Source organism: Enoplosus armatus, chromosome 16, assembly GCF_043641665.1.
Source record: "Enoplosus armatus isolate fEnoArm2 chromosome 16, fEnoArm2.hap1, whole genome shotgun sequence".
In the NCBI taxonomy this organism is placed as follows: domain Eukaryota; kingdom Metazoa; phylum Chordata; class Actinopteri; order Centrarchiformes; family Enoplosidae; genus Enoplosus; species Enoplosus armatus.
In genome coordinates this window covers 15,028,395-15,053,809 of record NC_092195.1, presented here as the reverse complement: position 1 = coordinate 15,053,809, position 25,415 = coordinate 15,028,395, and the positions used below count along the sequence as shown (strand labels likewise).

Below are 25,415 nucleotides of genomic sequence, written 5' to 3'. Positions count from 1 at the left end.
CACACACACACACACACACACACCTGCACACAGATGTACATACACACACATCAACATACAAAGTGATGCACACAAACAGCAAGGAAGCCTGCAAGGATCCACGTGAGTAAGCAGGCAGAATGCAAATGCAACCACAAGCAAATAAGCTCACACTCAACTAGGCATGCACATGTAGTCATAGACAGTCAGGTTCACACACACAAAACACACACTCCAAAAAAAAAAGAAAAAAGTCAAGGACACAACACCCAGGACATTTCTCTCCCATCTCTCTTCACTGTGAGCTTCTTTTCTTCCTTTCTTCACAAACATAACCTCACATATTTGCGCATCCTCTCATCTTCCCCGCCCTGTCTCCAACATGAACTCCTACTTCTTTCCCACAGTTTGCCTCCTGGAGCTAACTGTTTGACCCATCACGTAAACACCACCTCATCACCCTGACCCCTGACACGGTTTCCAGGATTATCCAAGTTCACAGGTCACGCCCGCGCATTGATCCAGAGGAAGCGGATCAACATCTTCAGTCATGTTAGCTCGGCTTCTCCGCAATGACTTGGCCTTAAAGTCGAAAGCAAGCAACCATTAAAAGCTTCTTATTCAAATGGATGCAGTGAGGCAGACTATGTGGGCTGGAGTGGATATATGTGTGTGTGAGTACTGTAACTGTATGAGCAACTGTGTGTGTGTGTGTGCATGCATATCATAGGCCCATCTGAGAAGTGTGTGCGTCAGAGATACACACACACACACACACACACACACACACACGCTAATAGGATGCAGAAAGCAGTACGGGCCTTTAAGAGAGGGTATGGGTGAGTGTGTGCTGTCCACGACTGCAATCAATTACAAAGCGTTGGGGCTGCATGTTCTAATCAGAGGCATAAATGTCAGCTCCTTTCCCCCGCACACGCCTCCATTTGCATCCATTAATGCAGCAGGAGAAAGAAAGAGCGTGAGAGCAAGTGGAAGACAGAGAGAGAGAGAGAGAGAGAGGGAAGCTGCATTGTGTTTCATATGGAGGAGGTGAGAGCAGGCAGGATGGTGAAAAACAAGGCAGAAAAAAAACAGTCAAAGCAGCACAATCAATGATTACGTGTCAACCAGGTAAAATGGAGGTATACTATGTTGCCAGAAGTATGTTAATACGCCCTGACACAAAGCAAATGTCCATAAAGAGTGACTGTGAGTGATCTTAACACCGGGTTCAGATGGGAGGTGGAAGCGCCACACGTGAATCTGGCAAGCAAACAATATTATACTATATAAATGATATATTATATGATATATATTATTTGATTCAGATAAATGATCAAATATGTATGCCATGCTGGCCAACGCTTTTGATTTTCCTGCCCCTCTCCTCGCTGTTCTCCTGGAGTTTCAATCCCCCGATTTCCCCCCCAATTTGTCAATTGTGTCGAAACAGAGAGCGAGAGACAAGCAGACACACACACACACACACACACACACACAAGCAGACAGAGAGAGAGAGAGACATAGAGAGAGGGAGAGATCAGCTCTGCGTGTGATTAGAAAAGAGCAGAGGAGCTGAATTGCTTGTTGACCAGCACTTAGAAATGCACTACTGGTGTGAACAGCCAGGCTACTGTTCAAGCGAGTATTGAAATATCGTGGCGCTTTCGCCTCCTGTCTGAACCCAACGCAAGACTTTTTGTGCATCACTGTAAGCAACGTCTACAAGGCAGGAAGGAAAAGAACAGAGAGATGAATGATTAGAAAAGGAAAGGACAACAAAAAATCTGGAAAAGAATAAAAAAAAGAGGGTAAGGCCTGAGGGCAGAGGCCTATTACTATGGCCTCTCTCCTTTCTGGAGAATATGAGAAGAGGAATGGGGTACCAAGTGCAAAACCCAGACAGACAGACGATGGAGCTGCAGCTGTGATAGCAATTAGACCCTTATGTATTAAACATACCTTTGTGGAGCGCAACGATAGGAGAGAGAAGAGGAAGAGAGGGAAATGGAGAAAAGGAGCAGGGTGAATAGTAGCCAGCGGAGCATCTGAATCATATCTCTTCCTCTCTTCCTTCCTCTCTCCCTCCTCCCCTGCCTCCCTAAACAGCAAAACAGTGAAAGCTATTCCCCTCGCTGCTGTACAGCATCTCGAAAGGTTCCAAAGTGATTAAAAGTCTGACAGAGGACACTTGTATACATCCGACCAGCATGTAAACAGCTAACTCTCCCCTGTGCTGGCTACCTCATTGGCTCCCTCTCTTCCTGTCTCTTCCCATGCCTATAGCCGGAGAAAAGGCAGCGGATTCACATGACTCGCAGTGCAGCTCCTCTCCATCCTTTTGAAGACTAATCGACCCTTCACTTGAGCCTAATTGATGTTGCATCGGTGAGCACTGGCTCTTGGATTATTCAGTCAAACATGTTTAACTGGTTCCCAGGCTACAGGCTGGAAAAACATCTTGACTGTAATATATTGCCAATATGCAGCAGACTGGATGCATATTCTTTGTCATTATAAAAACATAAGGTTTTAGCCACTCGGTATACGCCTGTATATAACGCTGCCTGGGACCAAGCATAACTATTGAAAACTACCAGTGAAATGTTAGCAATGCAGAGGTGGTGATGTAAATAATAAAATCAATAATATACTAGTTTTAAGTTTTTGTTTTTTATTGGTTGTTTATTTGGCACTTGTAGTTTCTGTCATAAATTTCATTAAGATACGATATGATACGATATACTTTATTGTCCCCGTGGGGAAATTTGGCTTAGACTCACATGCTGCACATATATAGATGCCTCAGTAGGAGTGATAGTGAAAACAAGATGTTGTTAGTCCTGATGAAAACCAGCAATTAAAAAGTAATAATATATAACAATGTTAATGTTAATTTTAATCAAAGTCAGAAATGTTGCTGTTAAATTGTTCAAAGAATATAGATGTTGATATTGAAGGCTACACAAAAGCATTGTCGCTATTAGCTCCTGTTTGATTGACACCCTAATTCACACGTGTTGCCTTGTTTGCAGCATGCTTGATGGAAGGGCCATATGTTTTATGAGATGAGGTTATTCATAGGTTGTTGTGTTAACCAGGAACACTGTTGAACCTGTCACTTCCTCTTGAGCTGACAAGCTTTATTAGGGAAGGGGAGGACGCTCCTGTTTATTCATCCTCGGTCTACGGCACGCGGCGTGTGTCAAACTAGATCCACCATGCATAAGCTTGTTACATTTGTTCAACTGGTGCTGTATTGGTACAATGGCTTTAGTCAGTCAGTTGTGATGGAATCAGATTTGTTCCTGAGAATAAGTGTGTGGGAGAACAGGGACACATGCCACAATATTGTAAGAAGGCAGATTGCCAGCACTCTAAAAAAAGGGTGATTGCTCACTTATGGATACTTGCTGTGGTATCACAACAAGAAGCTTTTTTTACGGACGCCTGACTGTCACCCACAAATAAGCATATGGCTGAAACGAGAAAAAAAATGTGAGTACTCCCAGAGCACAGTCACACATAGACACACATACAGAATCAGACACACTTCAAAACCCCATTCTGTTTGGCTGTTGTTTTTGTCAGTTTACGACCTAAACCCCCCATTGTTGAATTAACCGCGGGGAGAGGGGTGGGTGGCTGGAGCCACAGTGCCAGGGCTACGCTGGCCCAGAAAAAAGCCACAACACAAACTAACTCTTGGCAGGGGATGGAGAGGCAGTATTTTTCCAAAAGCTGATTACCTTCCCTCCCCCCCAGTGCTCCCTCTCTCTCCCCGCTCCCACTTTCTCTCTCTCTCTCTGAGACAAGCTGTTCCCTTGGCAGCTGTTTCGACAATGCAGATCCCCAAGCGCTGGGGGAGGTTGGAGTGTATATGTATGTGTATGTGTGGAGGGGGGTCACTAATTCAGGAACTCTCCACATGCAAATCAGCACGGAAACATGCCAGGCTTTTTCTTCTCTGAGGCCCCGGGATGCTGAAACTGAGCACAATTTGCACTCAACACCAGTGTCAGATGCCGGAAACCCCGTGCTTTCTGGGGGCCTGGCCTTTTGTTGGAGCCCCTTCCGTTCAATGGCTGGCCCCATAGTCATGTTTTTCCAGGTGTAAGCTCTCCTGGCGAGCTGCCTTCACCCTGCCAGTTACACCAGGCTTTGTTGGCCTCAAAGATGTCACAGCAAAGGAAAATCCCATCCTGCACAGTCCATAGTTGGCTACATGCAGATGTGGCATTAAATTAATGTGCAATCTTATTACATTTTATATACATACCATGTGTGTTGAAAAATGCTATTAGAGGCAAAAATAACAATATGACTTTAACTAGGCTATCCTGGCAGGGCTCATTAGAGGATGGATGATACTTCTCTACCTAAAACATGAGTCAGATGTGGCCAGGGAGCCCATGGGCAGGAAACAAACACATCATAATCCTCCTCTGTAATTGGGCAAATGAGGGATGTTGCCATTGGACAATGGCACTGAAACAGATGGCAACAGAGAGGCGATGTAAACCTCCCACTACCCCGAGTCTGGCTTTCTCTCCTTTACAGTAATGCTCCAAAAGGTAGAGAGGCAGGCATCATTTCAACAACCCCTACAGATTATCTGTCTCTTTCTGTTTTACACACAAAAACACACACACACACGCACACACACACACACACACACACACACACACACACACCCACACACACACACACACACACACACGCACACACACACACACACGCACACACACACACTCTTCTACTAAAAGTGAATCTCTCTTGTCTCCCATCAAAGCACCTTTTCCTCCAAGACCCCCCACTGAGCACGCTCGCTAAGAGCCCTCCTTTGAGCCCCTAATGCACAGGCAATCAGATTAGGGCTGTCGATGTAAGCCTTGAATTACTCACGTTATGACTTGATTGGCCAATAATTTGATTGGAGTCACATCTCTACTTCCTCTGGTTCTTCAGATCCCATCTTCCCTGTCCCTCCCTCGCTTCCCTTCTTCTTCTCCCCCTCTCCCGCTCACTTGAGGCAACAACAACAAGTCTGGCTGTCAGCTTTTGAGGCAGCGTGTGACCGTTTCCATAGGGATCACAAAACTGACTTATCAAGGGAAGAGTAGTCATCAGATGCAACGTTTTAAACCATCAAACAAAAACATTTAATTCTCTTAAGACAACATGGCACGGATTAACATTTGAGTTACTATATAATGACTAAAAATACTCGATATCCGATATAAAATTGATAACATTGATGGGCAGCCCAAACAAGGCTTATGGGTATTGCCAGAGTTGCAATATAATGTTAAGTTGAAATATTATTTCACTGTAAATACAATATAAAGTCTTCAAGAGGAATTCATACTACCAAACTATTGAATGGATTATGGGGTTTATGGGCCTCCCTGGAAAAACAATAAAATAACAGTCTAATAATAATGACAAAAGACAATCCTTAGCTCACAGACAGTGTGATCGTATGGTATATTGTCAGACCACATGGGGATTAACACCTTTACAGATGATAGCAGGTCATGCGTACATGAACCATGTGAATTCATGTAACAACTAACAGCGGGTGATGTACAGGTAGATACAGTGGTATCAATGTGAGCAGATTTCAGTGAAGAGGTGTAAATTTGCCCATACATCTTCTACCAGATGAGCAAGACAGTGTGAAAGTGAACTAAATTTGATGAAACATTACACAGAAATATGTAGGTTTTTCAGTTAATCAGTAAATCAGTTAATTACTAAAAAGTATAAAGCATGTGGAAAGAGCTGAAGAGCAGATACATGAAGCTTAAGTTAAGATTAAAGTCGTACATTTTCTAATCACAACGCCAGTGACAGGGAAGAGACTGTCCTCCAACATGAGTACCAGTTGATCACAGAAACACTGATCAGGTAACCATCGTCTACAACTTTTGCTGCGAGACGATCCTAGTCGGGGGCGGTAATACCAGAAATTTACTGTATCTCGCCAGTTGAAGGTGAAACATGTACATGAGTATGTATGATATGACCTTTCTACTTCCGTTGTGTAAATTAGTTTTTCCTAAAAAGCAGGTACATGTCTTTCAATAAATTAACTAGATGGTAAAATAACGCTGCTGAAAACTTTTTTCAGATGAAATGACCTATCCAGAAAATTTCTTTTTTCCTAACGTTATTACATTGCCCACCGCTAATTACACATGTTCATGTTTTCCTGGAAAGAAAAGTGAAGTTCTAGGAAAGAAAACTATACTTCCTCTTGAATTTGGGCTGTTTTTCAGACACAGTTGGTTCAAATCAAAGTGCAGTCAGTCTAGATAGGGAGTGATGTGATATAGTGAACCAAAGAATCCCTATATGTTAACTTAATCTCTAACAGGGGCCTCAGACAGTCTGATCATTATTCAAGATGGCAGCGCCTCCCCACCAGCTCACTTGTCAAGGCTGCCTCTTCCTTTTTCTGACAGTTATGAGGTGTACGTACCCTTTTAATAAGCGATTCTGACTCTGTCCTGTGGTTCAGCTGTTGCTATAGTGTGGACCATAACACTGCTATGAAAACATATGGCATACAAATTTCTGGTTTGTTCTCATGAGGACTAGCAGAGACTGAGGAGGCCAAAGGGTCTTCTGTTTAGATATCTGGTAAAGGAACTGGATAAGACACCAGAGTTAGATGTAAACTTCACTGTCAAAAAGATACAGCACATGAGGAGCAAAAGGGAAGGAAAAGAGGCATTAGCAGATCAACTGATGTGCAAACAGCCTGGAGTACATATTCAAGGGGTCTCTAGTCTTATTTCACTACATGGAAGCAAAAGAGCTGATTCTGTTTGACTGCTAACTTCAAAATGAATCTGTGAAGAGTGTGTACTTCTCCGCAAATTAGCCTGGGAGACATTTTGTATCTATGTCACATACCGAGCAGAGAGAAGGATGCGGATGGATGCTCCCTCCACTGAGATGGTTTGATGGTAATCACATCCCCGGTTTTTCCTCCCTTTTCTATCTTGTCTAGTACTTTCAGTTTTAACTTTCTTCGGCTGTCATAGTCCACTGGAAGAAGGCAGCCATCTGCTATGAATCATACCATGCTCTGAATCAAATGTAACAACACAGACTTGCAGCCATGTAAACACAGGCATACGCAAATGAAGCAGACAAATCGCAGTCACTGGCAGAAACAAAGACATCCCTTAGAGCTGAACATGTTTGACGCATATGAAAATGTGCACATCCAAGAGAAAGCTATGAAGCATACACACAGGCTAAAAAGCATGCAAGTAAAACAAACTTGGAAATTCAAATATTTTGACATCCAGCATCCATAAAATGTGAAGATAAAATACAAGAGCTTCAAAATCACAATAATTATCCAAGACAGTCTTTTAGTCAAACCTAAAAGGAACCGCCTTGGGAGGATTTTATGATGTTGTAAGAGAGAGAGGTCACCACCTTGATCGTGGCATACGATAACACGGGGACAACAGCGCTGAAATAACCCAAGAGATAATGCAAAGATAAAACCAGAGATGGCAGCGAGATAACCCTCCCACAACACAGCAGCAACACTAAGATGGCATGAAGAATACTGAGATAACACTGAAAACAATGATATCACAAGCAAAGCACAACAAACCAGGCCAAACATCAAACATACAGTAAGTGAAGGAGACGGAATAACAGCTTTTAAGGGTGGAGTGGAGGAACGAGAAACAGCGACAGACATAACAAAGACAAATGGAGATAACAGGGCCATCGGAAAAAGAGAGAGAGACAACACGGCAAGCCAGCATGCCGTCGCACAATAGACATCACAACGCATGCAGACAAAATATTGACACTGTGCAGAGACAAAAAGGACAGGAGAGAATTTAGTGACTTCTAGATAGGAGTTGATATAAATAAATGTGCGGAAAAAGCGAAATTTGCATGACAGACTCTTTCTAAAGGAGACATTCTCAAATAAACTGCTTGACTATTAAAGCACACAAGCTGAAACTGTGCTGTGCAATGCAACAGTGACAACTAAGGAAGAAAACTTTTACTATAAAATTCAAAAAATGGGCACAGCAAGAGACAGTGCAAAGTTGTTAGTGTGAGTTTCTTTGCCTGCTAGGAACACACTTGAAACCATGGAGTGGGTTTTAGGAATGTGCTGATGTTTTCTTTTTGATGTAAAAAACTTTGGAGGAGAGGCAATGATCTGAAATCACCTCAGAGGGGGCTGAGACACCCGTGTGCCATACATCTACCTGCCTCCTCTCAATTTCTCCACCTGAACTGCTGACCATCTCTTACTCCATCAAGACCCTGGAGAAAAAACTGTGCAGGTAAAAGATCCTCAACAGTCACAGTGTGTATGTACATTCAGTATGTGTGTGCCCACGAGGCCTGAGGTCTTAGGGGCTAGGCCCCTTTTGAGCTTAGATAAACCTGACCTTGACTTTTTAGGCCTCTGAGACAAGGCAGAGATCCCTCCTATGTTTCTCAGCAGAGAAAGAAAGGTCAGAGAAGCGTTTTCTTCTTCTCGTTATCTCTTTGACAATAAAATCATCATACTGAGAAGAACATTCGCAACAATCAAGAGTGTTTGATATTTTGATGTGGAACTTTATCGTCTCTATTTCCAGAGCTTTATCTATCTCTAGCACGGCCGTGTCCACACTCTCGCACACAAAGACCCATGGGAGCAGTGTCAGTGAGATGAAAAGGATGAAAAGGGACCCGTTTCTCTGACTTTTCCTCTTCCTCATTAGGCAGAATGAGGGACTGTGTTGGTGTCAGAGAGCTGGATCATCAACCCTCAGCAGGACAGAGCCCTGATCCAACCCCGATCTACCCTGCTCTGCCCAGCCTGGACTCGCTGCTCGCTCTTGCTGCAGACCTCTCACATATGATTGAAGCCACTGGAAATGGAAATAGTCAGTGCAATTTAACATGGCATGCCCGTAGAAGTTGTTAGAGAGGGAATAGAGAAAGGCAGGTAAGGATAAAAGGAAAGAGAGAGGAGTCATAATAAGGAGAGTAGTTAATGATATGAGGGTAGCTGGTTAAAGAAACAGACATGTCTGATGATATGCATTTGATCTGAAAAGAGGGTAGTGAGGAGTGAATAAAAGGGCAACTATCTATAACACTAACTGCTTTCATCACATAGTTTTTATTGCTAGGAAACACGTTTATTATAGATATAACTGTAAGGTGCTCAAAAAATAAAAGTAACTACAATGTCCTTTCTTTTGCAAACACCTATTGCATAGAAGCAAAAGTACTTTGTGATAACTGTCTATTTCAAACAGAGTTGCGAGGTGGGAGGAGCAATTTTGGTTCCCTGATTCTGGAAAAGGTATAATAGCGCATGCTTTGTGATAGTCCATGTACTGTATCTCTTCTCATAATCAATGATTTACTGAGTGAGTGAGAAGGTGAGAAGTTGTCTTGCATTTGTATTTTTTAAAGTATAAAGGCGGAAAAGGCAGGTGTTTATTCTTCTGAGGCCAGATATAAGCAGCAGAAAGAAACTGGCAAAAAACAGGCTTTGTGACTACTGTTCGATGTAAAATTACAGTTCTTCAGAGGACAGCAGGTAAGTAGCCTTGTAGTATTTTTGACACATACAATGCAATAAAAGGAAAGTGCTCAGTGCTCCCTTTATGTACATCAACAGTCTGCTACCAAAGCCGAATGCTGAGAATCCCAGTTTGAACATCATTAAAGTGTGCAGTGGCAGCACTGTGTAGCAGAGGTAAGTAAGCATGGATGGAGGGATAGATGGAGATATGGTGACATACAGGGAGGACTGGGGGTGGCTGGTATTGAGGAATCTAATCCCCGAGTTAATTGGTATGACTGATGAAGACAAATTGAAATGGGTCAGCTGAATCAGGGAAGAGAGGAAGGGTGTAAGAGAGGGGTCATTGTGTCCAGTGCACACGTAGTTTCAGAAAAGAAAAGAAGAATATAAACACATGAGCACATACACACGAACACATACAGCCGATAACTAGAGTGACATACACTTAGATTGTGGTGAGATGTTTAGAAGATGGCTGTTAAATCACAATAAGCCAATGGCAGCAGGAAATTAACTCCTACTTAAAATAAGTAAAATACACCTTTCTTGGTGAAAGCTTTGCTTAGCGCTGAAGCTGCACCAGTCATTGTCCAATATTCAGAACTATTCACAGGTTGTCTTCTCGGGTCCAGCTGTGTAATTGAATGCAAAGCGTTTTACCTGGTCTATGTGTGTCAATGTTGAGTGTGGAAGCCCGGTCCTTTGAACGTCGTCTCTGTGGGCCCGCTAATTGAGCCAGATCAATTCACAGAGACAGCAAACAGGTTGGCACAGTTGCCACATCAAAGAGATTCTAATAACTGCACACTGTGGCCATTACCAAGCCTGAAAAAGCCATATTTATGTTTGCTTCAAAGCAAGCATGGCAGCATTGAACATACTGAGAATGCAGGCCTTCACTATTCTGTGTGAAGCCTACAATTTAGACACAAGGCCATTTTGGAGTAATTTGGAAACAGAATAGAGGCTATTCACACATATATAAATACAACTACTCCAAATTGTACTTTAATTAGATCCTTTTTTGCTGCTCCAGTGGAAACCAATAAAAACACATGCAAAAACAGCCTAATGACAGACTGTAATTGCTAAGAAGAAATTGCAATAATGCCCAAATGATCCCTCTGTATCTATGGTAAGTTTCACACAGCAGCAGTCATACAACTCTGCATCTACAGCAGGATTAGTTATGCTGATTATGTCTATCACTTGTTATCCCTTTCCTACCCCCATCTCTCCATCTTCCTCTTTCTCACTCCCCTCTGCTTGATAAGTTTGTAACTTTGTTCATTAGTGCTGGCCTGTCTCCTGCTGTAGAAGCTGTCTGAGGCGACATTGTGGCTGGCAGGCCTCTCGCTCACGCCTTCCAGCCCCCTCTCTTTCTGCAGTGTCTCTGCCTTTTTGTCTCCCCCTCAAATCCATTTTTCTCATACTCTTTCCCATCTTTTTTGCTCCGTCTCTCTTTCACTCTGGCTCCCACTAATTCTGACTTATTCTCTGTGTCTCAGTTTCTCACTCTCTCTTGCGCTCGCAGCTCGGCACGTCCCCGCACTGCTCGGCAAAATAATTTACCGCACGCAGCGCTCCCGCGGATGATTGAAGCGTAATTAGACGGCGGAGACAGTGCAAGCCAACGGAGGTGCTTGGGAGCCAGTGCTCGTCAGATGGTCCGTCTCACTCTCACTGGCTTTGCCCTTCAAAACTATCACTTCTGCAGGAGGAGCAGGGAGGGGACGGTGTGCTGAGCCCCGCCACACTGCAAAAAATGACAAGTTGGCAAGTGATCGGATCTTTTTTTGAGTCAGATCATGTCACTGCACTGCAGATATTTCCACAGGTATCTATCTAATTCTTTCCTTTCTTCCTGTTAATGTAACTTCCTTTACGGTAGACAAGACAAAAGGCCTGTTGAAACACATTATAATGGGGGAAAAAAATCGTTGAAACTGGCAAACTTATATGCTGATTTGTTGAAAGGAACAACATAAAGCGGATAAAAAGGGCACATACAGCTATGTGTAGGGAAGAGAAAGATTAGCATTGTGCTACGCGGTCTCTGAAAGCTATACTGTCATCATGGCAGAGCATATTAAAGCTAAAAGTGCTTACTAAAGGATGAAACTATACATGAAAATGAACAACTGAAGTATATACACGATATGCTTATGTGCTGACCAGCATCAATCGGATACTTACACACTGTATTCAAATGTGGAGTGTGGTAGACAAAAAATATGTAAGAAAATGAGCTGCTGGTGAGTGACTATAATCATAAGGATGCCCTTGTCCATGGCAGCTTCAGGGGGAAAGTGCTGATCCCCACACACCATATGCTTTGTGAACAAACACTGCGGTGGATGTCAGAGGGGAAATGCCATTGCATTCAAGGTGGCGCACATCGAACGGAGAGGTGAGTGGTGCTGCTGAGTGAGCACCTGTATCCCCAAAGTCTGTCCAATTATCCAGCTGTATTCTCAATACAACGTATTTCCCCCTACATTCTCCCCAGATTTAACCCATGCTTGGCAGAAGGCAGGCTTTGCTAGGCTAGCTGTTGTCAGCAACCAACTGTAACAGCGCTGTCAGCCATCCCTTTGATTATCGCCCAGAGGTCACCCTGTGTTGAGCCGAACCCTGGGGTCCTGGGTGTCAATGGAGCTAAGACGTCAGAGGAGTCACCTTTAAAGGATAATCAGAAGACTGCTGACTGACTGCAGACCACCCAGAGGGGGATCCGTGCCTTTCACATGAATATAAATGTGATATTGACAGGAAATCTTTCCCAGGAGAGAGAAGGGAAAAGACAGCAGAAGAGACAGAGCAAGTGAAAGGGAGTGAGAAGAAATGAGAGAGTGAGAGCAAGAGGACTGAATACTCCAGTTCGTTTCACACCGTTAAACCATCTGAAGCATCCGCTGGTGACTACTGGTTGATGGGCCGGTGCCAGCACTGTGTTATCATAAACATTTGGGATTCACTTCATGGAGGCACTTTAATGATGCGTTTAGCATAATTTCCCCACTGTAATGTGAAGTGAAGGGCAAGCAGCGCCTTTCTAGCTGCCTGTAGCTTGGGTGAACCTTATAAATATTGGCTATTGGAACGAGGGTGGTGATGGAGGCACACTGTACCACATGCTTTATCCATATTACTTAAACAGGGGCATTGGCAAGAACTCTCCAAAATCAATACCACTGCTTTGTTTGACACCTTAGTGACAATAAGTGCAGTTCATTGTGTAATATTTTGTAGTAAGTAATAGCAGTGTGTCATTTTCTTCTCTTTTTCTAAATGAAAAATAATATTACAGTGGATGAAAACCGTATTCGACATGCAGAGAGGAAATTTACCTTCGAAGGATGGAATAAATTAAAATAACACAAATGTGGATTTACATGTTCAAGAGCATTATAGAATTTCTGGTCAAATCTGAAAAAAAAAAAAGTCAGCTCTAAGTTTGTATTGGCCCTAAATATGTACAACTTCAGAGCAGGATGTACGTTGTCAGACTCCATAGGTGTAGAGTTGTTTTGCTAATTTCAGGCTGTCGACACTGAGAGGAAAAAGAGGAGGGTAAAAAAAAAAAAAGAAAGTAGAAAAGGACAGCTTTGTTTTCATTCGGGCTGTTATCAGCAGAGGCCGACTGCAGCGAGAATAGGGAGGGATGATTTCCATAAAGACTGGCTGTTGTCTGAAAGCAAGCAGCTGTCAGGCGGAATTACCTCTCTGACACAGACACCACAATCGAGGGTGCCCTTCCCATAATTCAGTCTGATTGGCTCAAGGGGAAAATGGCAGCCTGTGGAGAGTGAGGCCAGCGGCTGGTTGACAGGTTTGCATCTGCGAAGCTAGACGCGCCGTTTACCTGTTATCATTCTGTCTGCTCAACGTGTCAGTTTTCTCAGCTCGGAAAGCTACCTGAACAAAGTGACATAGAGAATAGAGTCCACGGTGTGAAGAGGCAAATACGTGCCTGCACTCAATATCTCTCTCACAGCACACACAGTTGACACACACATATGCAGCATAGGCACTTAAGAGGTGTGTTTGTTTGTAATTGATTATTGATATAGTCTTGTGATTTTTATTAAATGCATGGATTATGATTTTTACATGTAAATTTGGTTGTGTTATCTGATATCCGATCATTTGCCACTTAAAGGCTATTCAACATTTCAGTGTTGTCAGAGCAAAGCTCGCTGTGGACTTTGATGTCTTGATCTATAATCCTTCCATACAGAGCAGACCAAATAGTCGCTTATATTGAACCATCATTGATAAAAGAATAGTTTGACATTTTGGTAAATACACTTAGATGAGAGGATCAATACCACTCTCGCGTCTTTGCTCTAAGTATGGAGCCAGAGCTGAGAGGCGATTAGCTTAGCTAAGCATAGTCTAGAAAGAGGGAGAAACAGCTAGCCTGGCTCAGTTCAAAAATACACCTATCTCGTTTGTTTAATCTTGTTTAATTTGTAGAGGTATTCTTTGACTTTACACAGAGCCAGGCTAGCTGTTTTCCCCTGCTTCCAGTCATTATGCTAAGCAAGGCTTATTACCCCCGGGCTCTAGCTTCATATATAGCGCTCAGACATGACAGTAGTATTCATTTTCTCAGCCAACTCTTTGTAAGAAAGCAAATAAGCATATCTCCCAAAATGCCGATCAATTCCTTTAAAGTAGGGCTTTAACCAAAAAAAACCTAAAATTAACCCTTTGTTCAAAATTGATGGAGTACTATTGTCCATTAAATCAGAAAAATACTACTTGCATTACTCATAAATGTAAAACATAATCTTCATAAACTTATTTTGTTACCTTTTGATTTTAAACAACAATTTTTTAAAATGAAGACACAATCACTCACACACACACACACACACACACACACACTAAAACAGATGTGGATAAATATGCTCAAATACAAACATTATGTATTTGTACACATTAAGACAAGCAGGCATATGAAAATACAAACAAACAAATGTATTGTAATGTATTTGGTTGAGTGAATAAACACAAAATAATACGATGTTATGTGTTCGTAATCATATATGCACAAGCACAGTCACACACATACACACTGTCAAGTTCACGCAAAAACATGCACTCACACAGATGTACACTCAAATACACACACACACTCCACACACACACCTATGCTAAGTGCTCTTATCTGCGACTTGTGTAGAGGTGAGTGACAGGAAGGGAGGCGCAGGGGGGAAGTGTCCTTTAGGTGTCTTAATTATGGCTCCTCTCCTCCCTCTTGCTGTCACCATCCCCAGGGGAGGGCAAGACAAAAGGAAGGCAATGTTTCATCTCTGCTGCCTTGGTATTTCAAATTCCAAGGGGGGTAAGAGGAGAGAGACAGCAGGCTGTTACATTGGAAGAATGAGCGGAAATCAAGTGGCGCTTTCCCGTTCCCTCCGTTTCTCTCTTTATGCCTCCTTTGCAGCTGTGTTTAAAATAAGGCACCTTAATAAAAGTGTTTTAATGGCGTCAAGGCAGGAAAAAAGGCACAACTTGATTACTGTGACGGTTTTATTTAATGAGCTCAAAGCCTCTGGCTTGCTATTCGTTTATTACTTTGTTGTGGAGAGATATATGTGACAAAATGGAGCAGAGGGAGTGAGAGAATGAGGCTGAATGCGCTTATTGTGGAAGTCGTCTGCAGCGTTACCAATCGTCATTGTGATTTACACCTTCCTCATTGCACACCTGGGTTTTTCATCCGGCCCCGCCAGGGAAATGCTGCTCCGCCATGACAGAGCGGAGGGTGTCAGAGACACCTTGGCAGGTAGGCAGACACAAAGACAGCCTGCTGTTAATTATTGATGGGAATAAATTGCACTCATTGGATGTTTGGCAGGGGAACACATGGTGGATGTGAATACAAATGTGTTTATTTGTGTATGTGTGTGTGCGTGTGTGTGTGTGTGTGTGTGTGTGTGTGTGTGTGTGTGCGTATAGAGAAAAAAGAGATGGCCAGAGAAAACAGCATTAAGCAAAAGAGAAGGGGGTTAGAGAGAACTAGGAGGAGGTGAGATGAAAGAGGAGGAGCAGACAGAGTGATGGTAGTGATACCTGGTAAAGAGACATTAGAGGGATGCAGAGGGAGTCCATAAAACCAAACTACTCCTTAATGTCTCTCACAAGTGTGATAAAAGCACAGAGTGCTGGCCTTTCCATTTGTGTGAACAGAACAAGGGGACATTCAAACACAAACTATTATACACATATGCTAATAGAAAATGATTTTGTGAATGTGCCCACACACACCACACACACACACACACACAGACATACACACACACACATATGCAAGCAAACATTCTTAAAAAGGTCAGCTCTTTTGTTTTGGGACACAAGACCTTTCTCATGAAAATATTGACTGAGAAAAGGGGAGCAATGCAAAGTGTGGTCTTAAAATGAGATGGGCAAAGAGCACGGCTTCTTATCTGTATTCTGAGAGTCTGCCCTCTTATAAATATTGGAAGAAGGACACTGGTGGGGAGAGGAAACGGCCAAATGGTGCATTTGAGAAATGGCACACCTGAGCACCGCACAGAATATCATCTCCTCCTGTCAGATCTCATCCCATTTGATCAAAATAATTGCCACCTTCATCGTTATCATCAATTCTGTCATCTTCACTGGCGCCACTGCCATTCTCCATCTCATCAGGGCTTCTTTGGCTTCAAGGGGGGATTTGTGGATCAGATCAAATGCGGACCATCTCGTCTGAGAGAATCACTCATAGTGTACCCTCATAGTAATCACCATATTCATTGCTTTAATGCTACTGACATTTTGTTCACCTATTTAGATATTCTGACACCAGCAAATCTTCGGCTGATGCAAAAGCCTGATTTTGCCATGCGGGCTCGTCTATCATAGATGTCCGGAGAGAGGGCCCTGCTGTGCTTCAGTCTAGGATGATTCTCCGTACCGTCAGCAAAGAAATGAAAAATTTAGAAAAGAAAAATGAGAAAAGGACAGCATGATCACTGCTAGCCTCGACTGAGGGTTGACATACACTACAATATCACTGATGTTCCTGTTCTGGGACCACAGTTCTTTGGGGTATAGCTAACGGCCAGTTGACAATCTGCTAAAACTGAAAGACAGCCAAATGTGTAACAATCAACATTTATTCACAATGTTAATATACAATACAAGACTCTAAGGTTAAATGGTGAATAAGTACATACCCTGTCAGTGTGTTTTTACCTCTCCATGTGTCTATGTCTGTCAACCTACTCTATTGTGCAACTCACTGGGGCCCTCTTTGTACTGCTGAAACAGCCTGTCTCATCTGCTTCCACTTTAGTGGGTTAATAATACTGCACAACATAGGACAAGCGGCTGGTCGAACTTCAATTACAGCAGTGCCAGCTTACACGCTAGCAACCAAGTTAGTTTGCCGTGGAATAATGCAACACACACACACACACACACACATACTCTCACACTTAGTCCACATAACCACTTGAAACAAAGGAGTCACACATGTACAAGCAAAGTCTTGATACTGGATTGTATGAGACAACAGCTTTGCACTGTCACACAAGTGTCTGTAAGATAAAACAGACCTACTTGCACCACAGTCCCGAACACTTGTCAAATAACGATGCACAAATGCAGTTACAAACCCACATTTAAGAGTCGTCTTATATTAGAGGGAAGACGTCTGTCATTAAACAGCAAAGCACTGTGGAAAATGACTTTCTATAAAACTGGGTTTATGGACAAAACCAGTTTGTATGTGGGAGCTTTTCAGATCCATCAACAACTATTAAGTGTGTTAAGTGTACGATATTAAATCCCTGGAGGGAGCTGAAAGCGCAACAAAGTGCTAATGATAATGCAAGAGGAGGTGGCGATGCTAACTTGTTTTTAAACACTGCTTACCTTGGCCATTTGGGCCTGCACCCCGGTGGCTTTGAGAGACGACACGGCCTTCTGTGCTGCAGCTGGGCTGTCAAAATCCACAAAGCCATAGCCTGGAGAGAGAAAAGAAAGGGGGGGGAGTAAAAAGAAAAAAGGACAGGCATTAGTAAAGAAAAAATGAAGGCAGATGACTAACAAGGAGACTGACAGGCACTTGGTAATTGTAGCAGTAATAGGTTGGTAACATGACTACAGAGGCTGCCAGTTCTCATATCTGGTGAGCACTACATTGTTTGATAATTAGCGACACTGACGTTCATAGGGGATGCTATGCATCTTAATTAGAAGCATGGATGAGCGATTTAGTAATAACAAACCCCAGCACCCTGCCCACCTCCACCTCCACACACACGCACACACGCACACACGCGCACACACTCACACGCGCACACACTCACACACACACACACACACACACACACACACACACACACGAACACACATATGCATATGTAAACACACACAAACAAAAACACACAAACACTGACTGGCGTGCAAATCAAGAATACAGACCATCGCTGTTGAGAAATTCTTATTTGTAGTTTGTAGCTTAATGACGATTAATATGCATTAATTTCACCAAGTAGAATAATTCATGTAATGGTAATTTATGAAAAGTCAATGATTGAAAGTCGATGATTAAAGAAATATCACACACATGTACACACTAACATACACAGAGAGACGTATCAACTAATTCTTCAGCACATCACTGGGTCATTTTCAGTTTTCACTTCAGCCTTTTGATTTCCAGAGACTGTGAAGTTGGCACACGTCATGTTCCTCAACACCCGGTATATTAACACAACCCCATTTCTCAGCCTCCATAATCCTCTCCCCGGTAACAAATCTCTCAAAGGTTGACAGCATACCAGAGAAGCTGCCTTTTCTCTCTCTCTTTCTTCAGCTCCGTCTCTCATACGCATAAACTCTCAATTGAATTCCTCACAAATGTAGCCTTTTTGTCCATCTTACCGTCTTCCTCTGTCTCTCTGTCTCTAACACACTCTCCGTCTCGCTCTCTCATATTTTTCCCGACTTTAACAGCCACCAGCCCCCATCTGGAAATTCATCACCAGAGGAAAGCGGAGGGAATGAAATCTGCGGCTGTGATTTATGAGTTATTGTGATCCCGACGTTCTCCGGGATGTATCGGAGACGGGGGTCACGTCTGTGTTAATTAAAATTTGGTGGCAGATTAAAAGCAGTCAATGGTGCCCTCTGATCCACTGTTTCAGAAGGAAAGTGTAATTAGCAAAGGATAATGGGTGTGAGATGGGGGGAGACTCGCCGCTGTGGTTACCCCATCATGTTTCAAACGATTATACACTAACACGCATACACACAAACACGTAACACCTTACTTTCTCACCATGCGTCGCCCGTGTGCAGTTTGAAAACAGCAAAAATCGCACTTTCTAAGACATTCGAGGTATGTCTCTACGTGTGTTAAGGGGGTGGGGGGGTTTGGGTCATTTTCCCGTCGGATGGCGGTGAAGCAGTGTGGAGTAATGTGAAAATCATAACCTGTGGCGGAAGAGAAATCGAGTGCGAGTTCTGATTAATGGCCAGCTGTTAGAGTGGGGCTGGGAGGGGTGGGTCTTTAATTGTGGAAATATGAAGAGCGAGAGTGAAAAGCTCAGTTTCAAATACAAGCGACAGCCAGAGAAACTGAACCATTTCTTTAAAAAGGAAATGCTATCAATGATTATTTTTTAAAGAGGCAGCAAGTAGACAGTGCATTCAACCGCATTAGTAAACCTATACATTCACAAATTTAATCGCTATTTTAAGAAAGCAAAGCTTGACTCACATAAGAGCAGCTTATAAAAATGTATTTTAATGTAGAGGGTCAGCCTTCAGCGGTATGTTGCCATGCAGATAGTTTGGATTTTATTTTGTGATCCGTCTGAGATTTCAGCCTGCTCTCAAATACAACGAAGGCTGTGAAACTCACAGCAACGTGTCTCTTCAGAGACAGTCTCCCTGTTGCTGTGGCTAATACACAGACCAAGCTGTGAACACTTTCCATGGGACGACACATGGGTGACAAACTACCAACGTGAAGTGTCTTTGTAAGGTGTCTGGCCACCACAAACTACCATCACAGCTTCAATGTGCTGTAGCGTAGACCGCAGAGTCTCAGCTGGACGGATGAACACCATTCTTCCAAAATATATTTCCTCTTTTGGTGTTTTGATGATGGTGGAGGAGAGTGCTGTGCAAAGGGCAAACCACATGGAAAGCACTTCTTGGACAGTTTTTGACACTTCTTTCTCTGGCACCTTTAGTGGAGTGTAATCTCCACAGTTCAAATCTCCTGCTGTCTATAAATTGTGAAATTATTATAACGGTATCTATAACAGTTAAGCATGGCCATAGTTTTTCATCATAGGCATATATAATATAATGCAGGTTCCTTTTTATAAACTCCACTTGGAGCCTACTTAGAAACCATTTATGTCCAGTAAATTTCTGATGTTAGTCAGCTTGATTAAGAAAGTTCATCATGGCCGCTATCCTCAGGATCTCTGCTGCTGACAGTGATGGATTCGCAGTAACACATCGCTCCAAATTCTCCCATAGGTTTTCAGTTAGGTTGAGATCTGGTGTCAGCGAAGGCTATAGCATGTGATTCATATCATTTTTATACTAATTCGTTTTTTTCTTTTTCCACTTATTTTGTATTCAGGATTTTTCCTTTAATGTGTCACACGTCCGTGTTTCTCTCTTCACAGTGAGGTGGAACATCCAGAGCAACCAGGATACTGTTTTTGGAAAGACATATTGCTTTTGAATTTTTTAAATGCAATTTTTCAATGTTGTGAGCACCATGAACCAAATTCCATTCACATCAATTGCACTGGGATGAAGACAAAACTACCTGCATGGCTAGATACCACCAGAGGTAGGTGTTTTTTTGTAATTTGGGTAATTTGTAACCTGACACATTAAACACAGTGAAGGCCACAGTGTCTTTAGATCTAAGAACATATTAACAGCACATTAAGAGAACCACACAGAATTAATAACCAGAATATTCCAATGGTGGATACTTGGGACCCCCAATTACAAATATAATATTCACTCCACTACCACCTCGAGTGCACTTATCAAACTTTCAGCAGGATGAGGATTTTAGAAAATGCTGACCTATATTCAGGCCGCTCTGGAGGAAGAAGTGAGGGGAAGATGGGGAGAAAGAGAGTGAGAGAAAGGGTGTGTACAAAAGAGAGGCAGAGTGAAGAAAGGGGTTATTTGGGGTCAGCTGAATGCACTGATGAAGACTGAATTGACACTCAGCTAGCTGCCTCCAGTAACAGATAGTTTGCTCTTCCCCTGTGCAGTTATTGTAGATGATATATGCATAATGATTGTGTAATGTGGAATGTTTGATCTGTAGCCCCAGGATAAAACTGTTAAAGGCTTGTTTTGTTGGAAAAGAGAACAATAATTGAGAGACATGGAACATTCTTAAGTCTCTATTTGTGCTTTTATCAGGCAGAATCGCTGTGGAAGTTATGGAAAATTCAGTCTTCGTATATGTGTCTGAGCTCCTGTGCTTCAATACTTGAGGTGAACTAAGTCAGTCTGACTCATCCTCAGTGTTTAACGAGTAAAGTATAGGTTTATACAGCGCCGGGGTTGGTGTCCCGCTTTTTTTGGTGGTTATGTACCGTTAGCAATTAAAGACGTATTAAGTGCATTCCAATGAGAAATTGGACTCTAGTTAGCCTAGCTTGTTAACTGCAGGACTGATTCAACTGTCAAAACTTTGGTAATTACAATTTTGACCAAATAAGTACACAGGTCATAACAAACGCCAAGTGTGTGTGTGTGTGTATACTGATTTCGTAGCAAAAATTAATTTTAATTTCAGTTCGACTTCATTATAAGGACTGTTATAGCTGTTCACAATGCGATCTGTGGATTATCCAGAGTAATTTGGACATTGTTTCTAGGAGAGACACACTGCTGTTGAATTTTGTAAAATTGTCATTTTTCAATGCTGTGAGCACCATAAAAAAATCCATTCACCTCCATTGTATTGGGGTTGAGACAGAAATCTTACTGTTGAGACAAATATATTATTACCTGGCCAAATAAAACTAAAACCATCAACATGGCTTAATATCATCAGCGATGGAGAAAATGTATTTTGTATAATTTCTAGACTAGGTTTGTATAGGTTTGTATGTAAGTGTATACAGAATTACCAGGTACTGTGTCTATGAGTGCATATGTTTACAAGTGCATTTACTGTATGTTACACTCACCCTTGGTTAGTCACTGAGCTGAAGAAAAAGTCAATTAGGCTGCGAAGAAGCATCAGGGTCACAAAACGTTACACTTAATTTAAGGCATCACATCTCTCACACACACACACACACAGATGCAAGCCGATATTGCTTGAAGAATGTGTTTCTGAAGCTAAGTACATGCTGTACTGCTGCTGTATTCAATGCGGGTACTCTAGAGTTACTTTCTCAAGTGGAATGCAGAGGGCAAGGTGTTGCTTTGAAGCCTCTGCAACAACACAAACATCCAATCGATAGCTGTCACTTAAAAGCAGCTCAAAGTGACTGGCTACATGCGTGGCTGCTGATAATGCTGTGCAGCTGCACACTAATATGCACACAGTGTAGCTCCAGCACATACGGTATATAGGCTACACACAAGCACACTGGCAGGATGACACACACACACATACACACATACTGTCTGTACAGACACACTGACTGTCTCTCTGAGAGGAATAAAGAGAACATGAGCTGCCATATCATATATCCTGGTCTGGCTCTAACAGGGAGCCTGTCAAGATAAAAGAACCATCTTCAATCAGTTACTACAGGATGGTGCTATGCTACCACTGCTTCTATTCTACTGTAACCCCAGTGACTGTGTGTCTATGAATGTGTGTCTAAGAGGCAGGGTTCTTCCTAACATAGTCCCCCCGCGGAGGGTCTAGAACTACAGTAGATGGCACCTCGGGCTACGCTCCACACAAAAGTCTTCAGCGGAGTGTGGAGATAAGGGACTCATTACAGTGTGTGTATCGACGTATCAATCATCCATGCATCATTCATGCACCGTCAAATTATGCTAATCCTAATTACTTCTGGGGATATTACCATTCTTTATCTGCTAATAGTTGGGATTGTTTGGGGTTTCCTACCCACCATATCCACCACAATTTTCCCCAATATTTCCATTTTTCACATTCTCATATTCAGCGCTAATGATCCCATTTTACACCGCATACAATGGAATAATAATGCCCTAAGTATGAATAATGAATCAACGACAAGTAACAGAGCATTACAATGGTGAACGGGGCAAACAGTATAATTGTTTACGTCCTTGTGAGTCATCAAGAAGCTGCTGTTGCACATGTGTGATTACTCATTGTGGTTACACGTATGTTAATAATTCGTACTTTGCATGTATAAAAGTAATTATGGTTAATGGAGGAGATAGATAGGCCACTCAATGGACAAATATGCATAACAATGCCTGCAATATGATTCTATGACTTATGGTACAGCCTTCTAGCTCCATCCTCCAGTATGTGGATAATTTTGCCCTCCCCCTGCCTTCGCACTGCAGGTATACATGTGCGTGAACAAATGCCTGCATTTGACTTTTGTATTTGTATATTTGCCAGTGAATACTGCATATACAGTAGTATGTAGTGCTGAAATAATTAGTCAATTAATACAGTTGTTGATCAATAGTTAATTAATTGATGAAGATTTTGAGAATCGATCATTTTCTGATTTTTTTTACATTTTTTTACAACAATCGTTTGGTGGTGTCATGTTATTTTTGTCAGACCAACAGTCCAAAGCCCAAAGATACTCAGTTAACAAAGATATAAAACACAGAAAAGCAACAAATTGGGAAATATTTCATTTTTTTCCCATGATAAATGACTAAACAATTACTTGATTAATTAAATTGTTGATGATTATTTTTATCATTTTTATTTGTATCTATCAATCAATTAACTGTTTCAGCACTAGTGAGTTTTATTAGGACTGCTTTCTCTTTTTTTAAATTGTAAATTAAACAATTTGGGGTTTTGGACTGTTGACTGGACAAAATAAACAATCTGACCTAAGGCCTAGGGATATTGTGATGATTATATTGTGATGAGTCATTTTCTCCATATTCTGAAATGTATTACACTTACTGATTAAGTGATCAATTGTATACAAATAAAATATGATTTGATAACGTAAATGATTATAAGTTAAAGTGACACAGCTACTTACTATTACTTACATACATACATGAATGAAAAGGAGCTGTTTTATTGCTTGTCCATTTAATACTGTCTTTGGTCCATTTGGGGGTTTGACGAGCTGTTCCTTCAGGGAGGGTGGGTGATGGTTTTGGGAAGCTGTGGTGAGCTGTGCAAACATTGAGGGAGAGCACGGGGGTTTTAAATAGCGAGATGGCATCCATGACTAACTGCGGCCAAGTCACGACCACCTTGGTCACACTCCAAACCCAGAGAAGAGCATCCTCACTGGAACTGCATTCCTCTGTCCTCCTCCATTTATCCTGCACCACCAGCAGCTGACTGATGATACATTTTGCGGCTACCCTCCACTAAACCATGTGGTGGTGTGTGTGCACGAATGTGTGTCTCTGTCCCTGTGTGTTTGTTGAATGGTTGTGTACAAATACTTGTGTGTGACCTCCAACTTTCTTGTTTGTGTGTGTGCATGTGAGGGAACGTGAGCAAACAGGGGAGGATAATAAATCTATCTTTCAGCTAAAGGATCCCACAGAGAAACATCTGCAATGCATATATTTTTTTAATGTTGGGCATTAAAATGTTTGCTTTGGGCGAGAGACTTCTGACCACATCACTGCTGTCAGAGCATTAACACCACAGAGAAGTGACAAGTCATGAGGCAACACTTCCCAAATGATACCGCAGCCTCGTCGACTTCTGACATCCTATAAAATCAACAACCGCATTTCCATCCAAACACAGCTCCAAATCCACATAATGTTTCTACACACATGAGATGGGGATGAGGTACAATTAAAATGAAAGTAAATTAGCAAAAACATGCACGCACAAATGCATGCAAAACATTGTTGACTTTCATGCACCCACAGACTGAAGCTCTTGGAACTACTCAAAATAAAGATCCCTCATTTACTGTGTCCAGTGTCACCATCCTGCCTGCCTTGTGCTTGGAGACAATACCCATTTGTTGTAAAATAACTCTCACAGAGAGCTCTTCTATATTAGACACTGGCGAGGAGATAGCGGTACAGGCAATTAATTTATCAACCCTGCAACATGGATTTATAGCTAAGGCATTCGTCTCGGGCTGAAGCGGCAAGCCTATTGGCTGTATTGTATTTCTTGTCATCTTCTCTCACAGGTGTGGGAGTGTCCTTGTCAGAGAGCTGCAGTCGCTGCCCGGCAAAGTGCCAGGGATCAGGGCCAATGGGGCCACTGGCAGCTCATTGTGCTGAAGACAAACTGAACAGGAGGTTGAAAAAACAAATTCCTCATCCAGTATCTGTGCAAGTGTTATAGATGAGCTCTGTACAACAGCGACGCACCTACAGAATTGATGCATATAGTTGCAAAAAAGATTGGATGCACGTTAGGTATGAATCTGTTTAACATTCATGCAACCCTGATGCTACTGTAGCAACACATTCACTCCTTTTCTGCAATTCTTTGGAAACTAATTGTGTTGTGAATGTCAAATCACACAGCAATCATTTGGCAACAACGTGAAATACTACGTCAGATTAATTTACAGGTAAAATCTTGTATTTAACATATAGTATCAGAATAATGATTTCCTCTCTATCTCAGCATTCCTTTCTTTCATTTTACTCTTCATATGTTTTCTTCTTTTTCCCCTTAATTAAT

The 25,415-nt window shown here is 42.2% G+C and overlaps 1 protein-coding gene across 4 annotated transcripts in view; it reads right to left on the bottom strand.

Moving 5' to 3' along the window:
- The window catches only part of rbms3 (RNA binding motif, single stranded interacting protein), a 253,939-nt gene that overhangs the window by 92,835 nt on the left and 135,689 nt on the right, over nucleotides 1–25,415 (bottom strand). For all 4 annotated transcript variants that reach the window (XM_070921153.1, XM_070921154.1, XM_070921155.1 and 1 more), the window contains one exon: nucleotides 17,468–17,559. In XM_070921153.1, coding sequence (XP_070777254.1) covers nucleotides 17,468–17,559 — 92 coding nt within the window. The remainder of the gene's footprint in view (nucleotides 1–17,467; nucleotides 17,560–25,415) is intronic.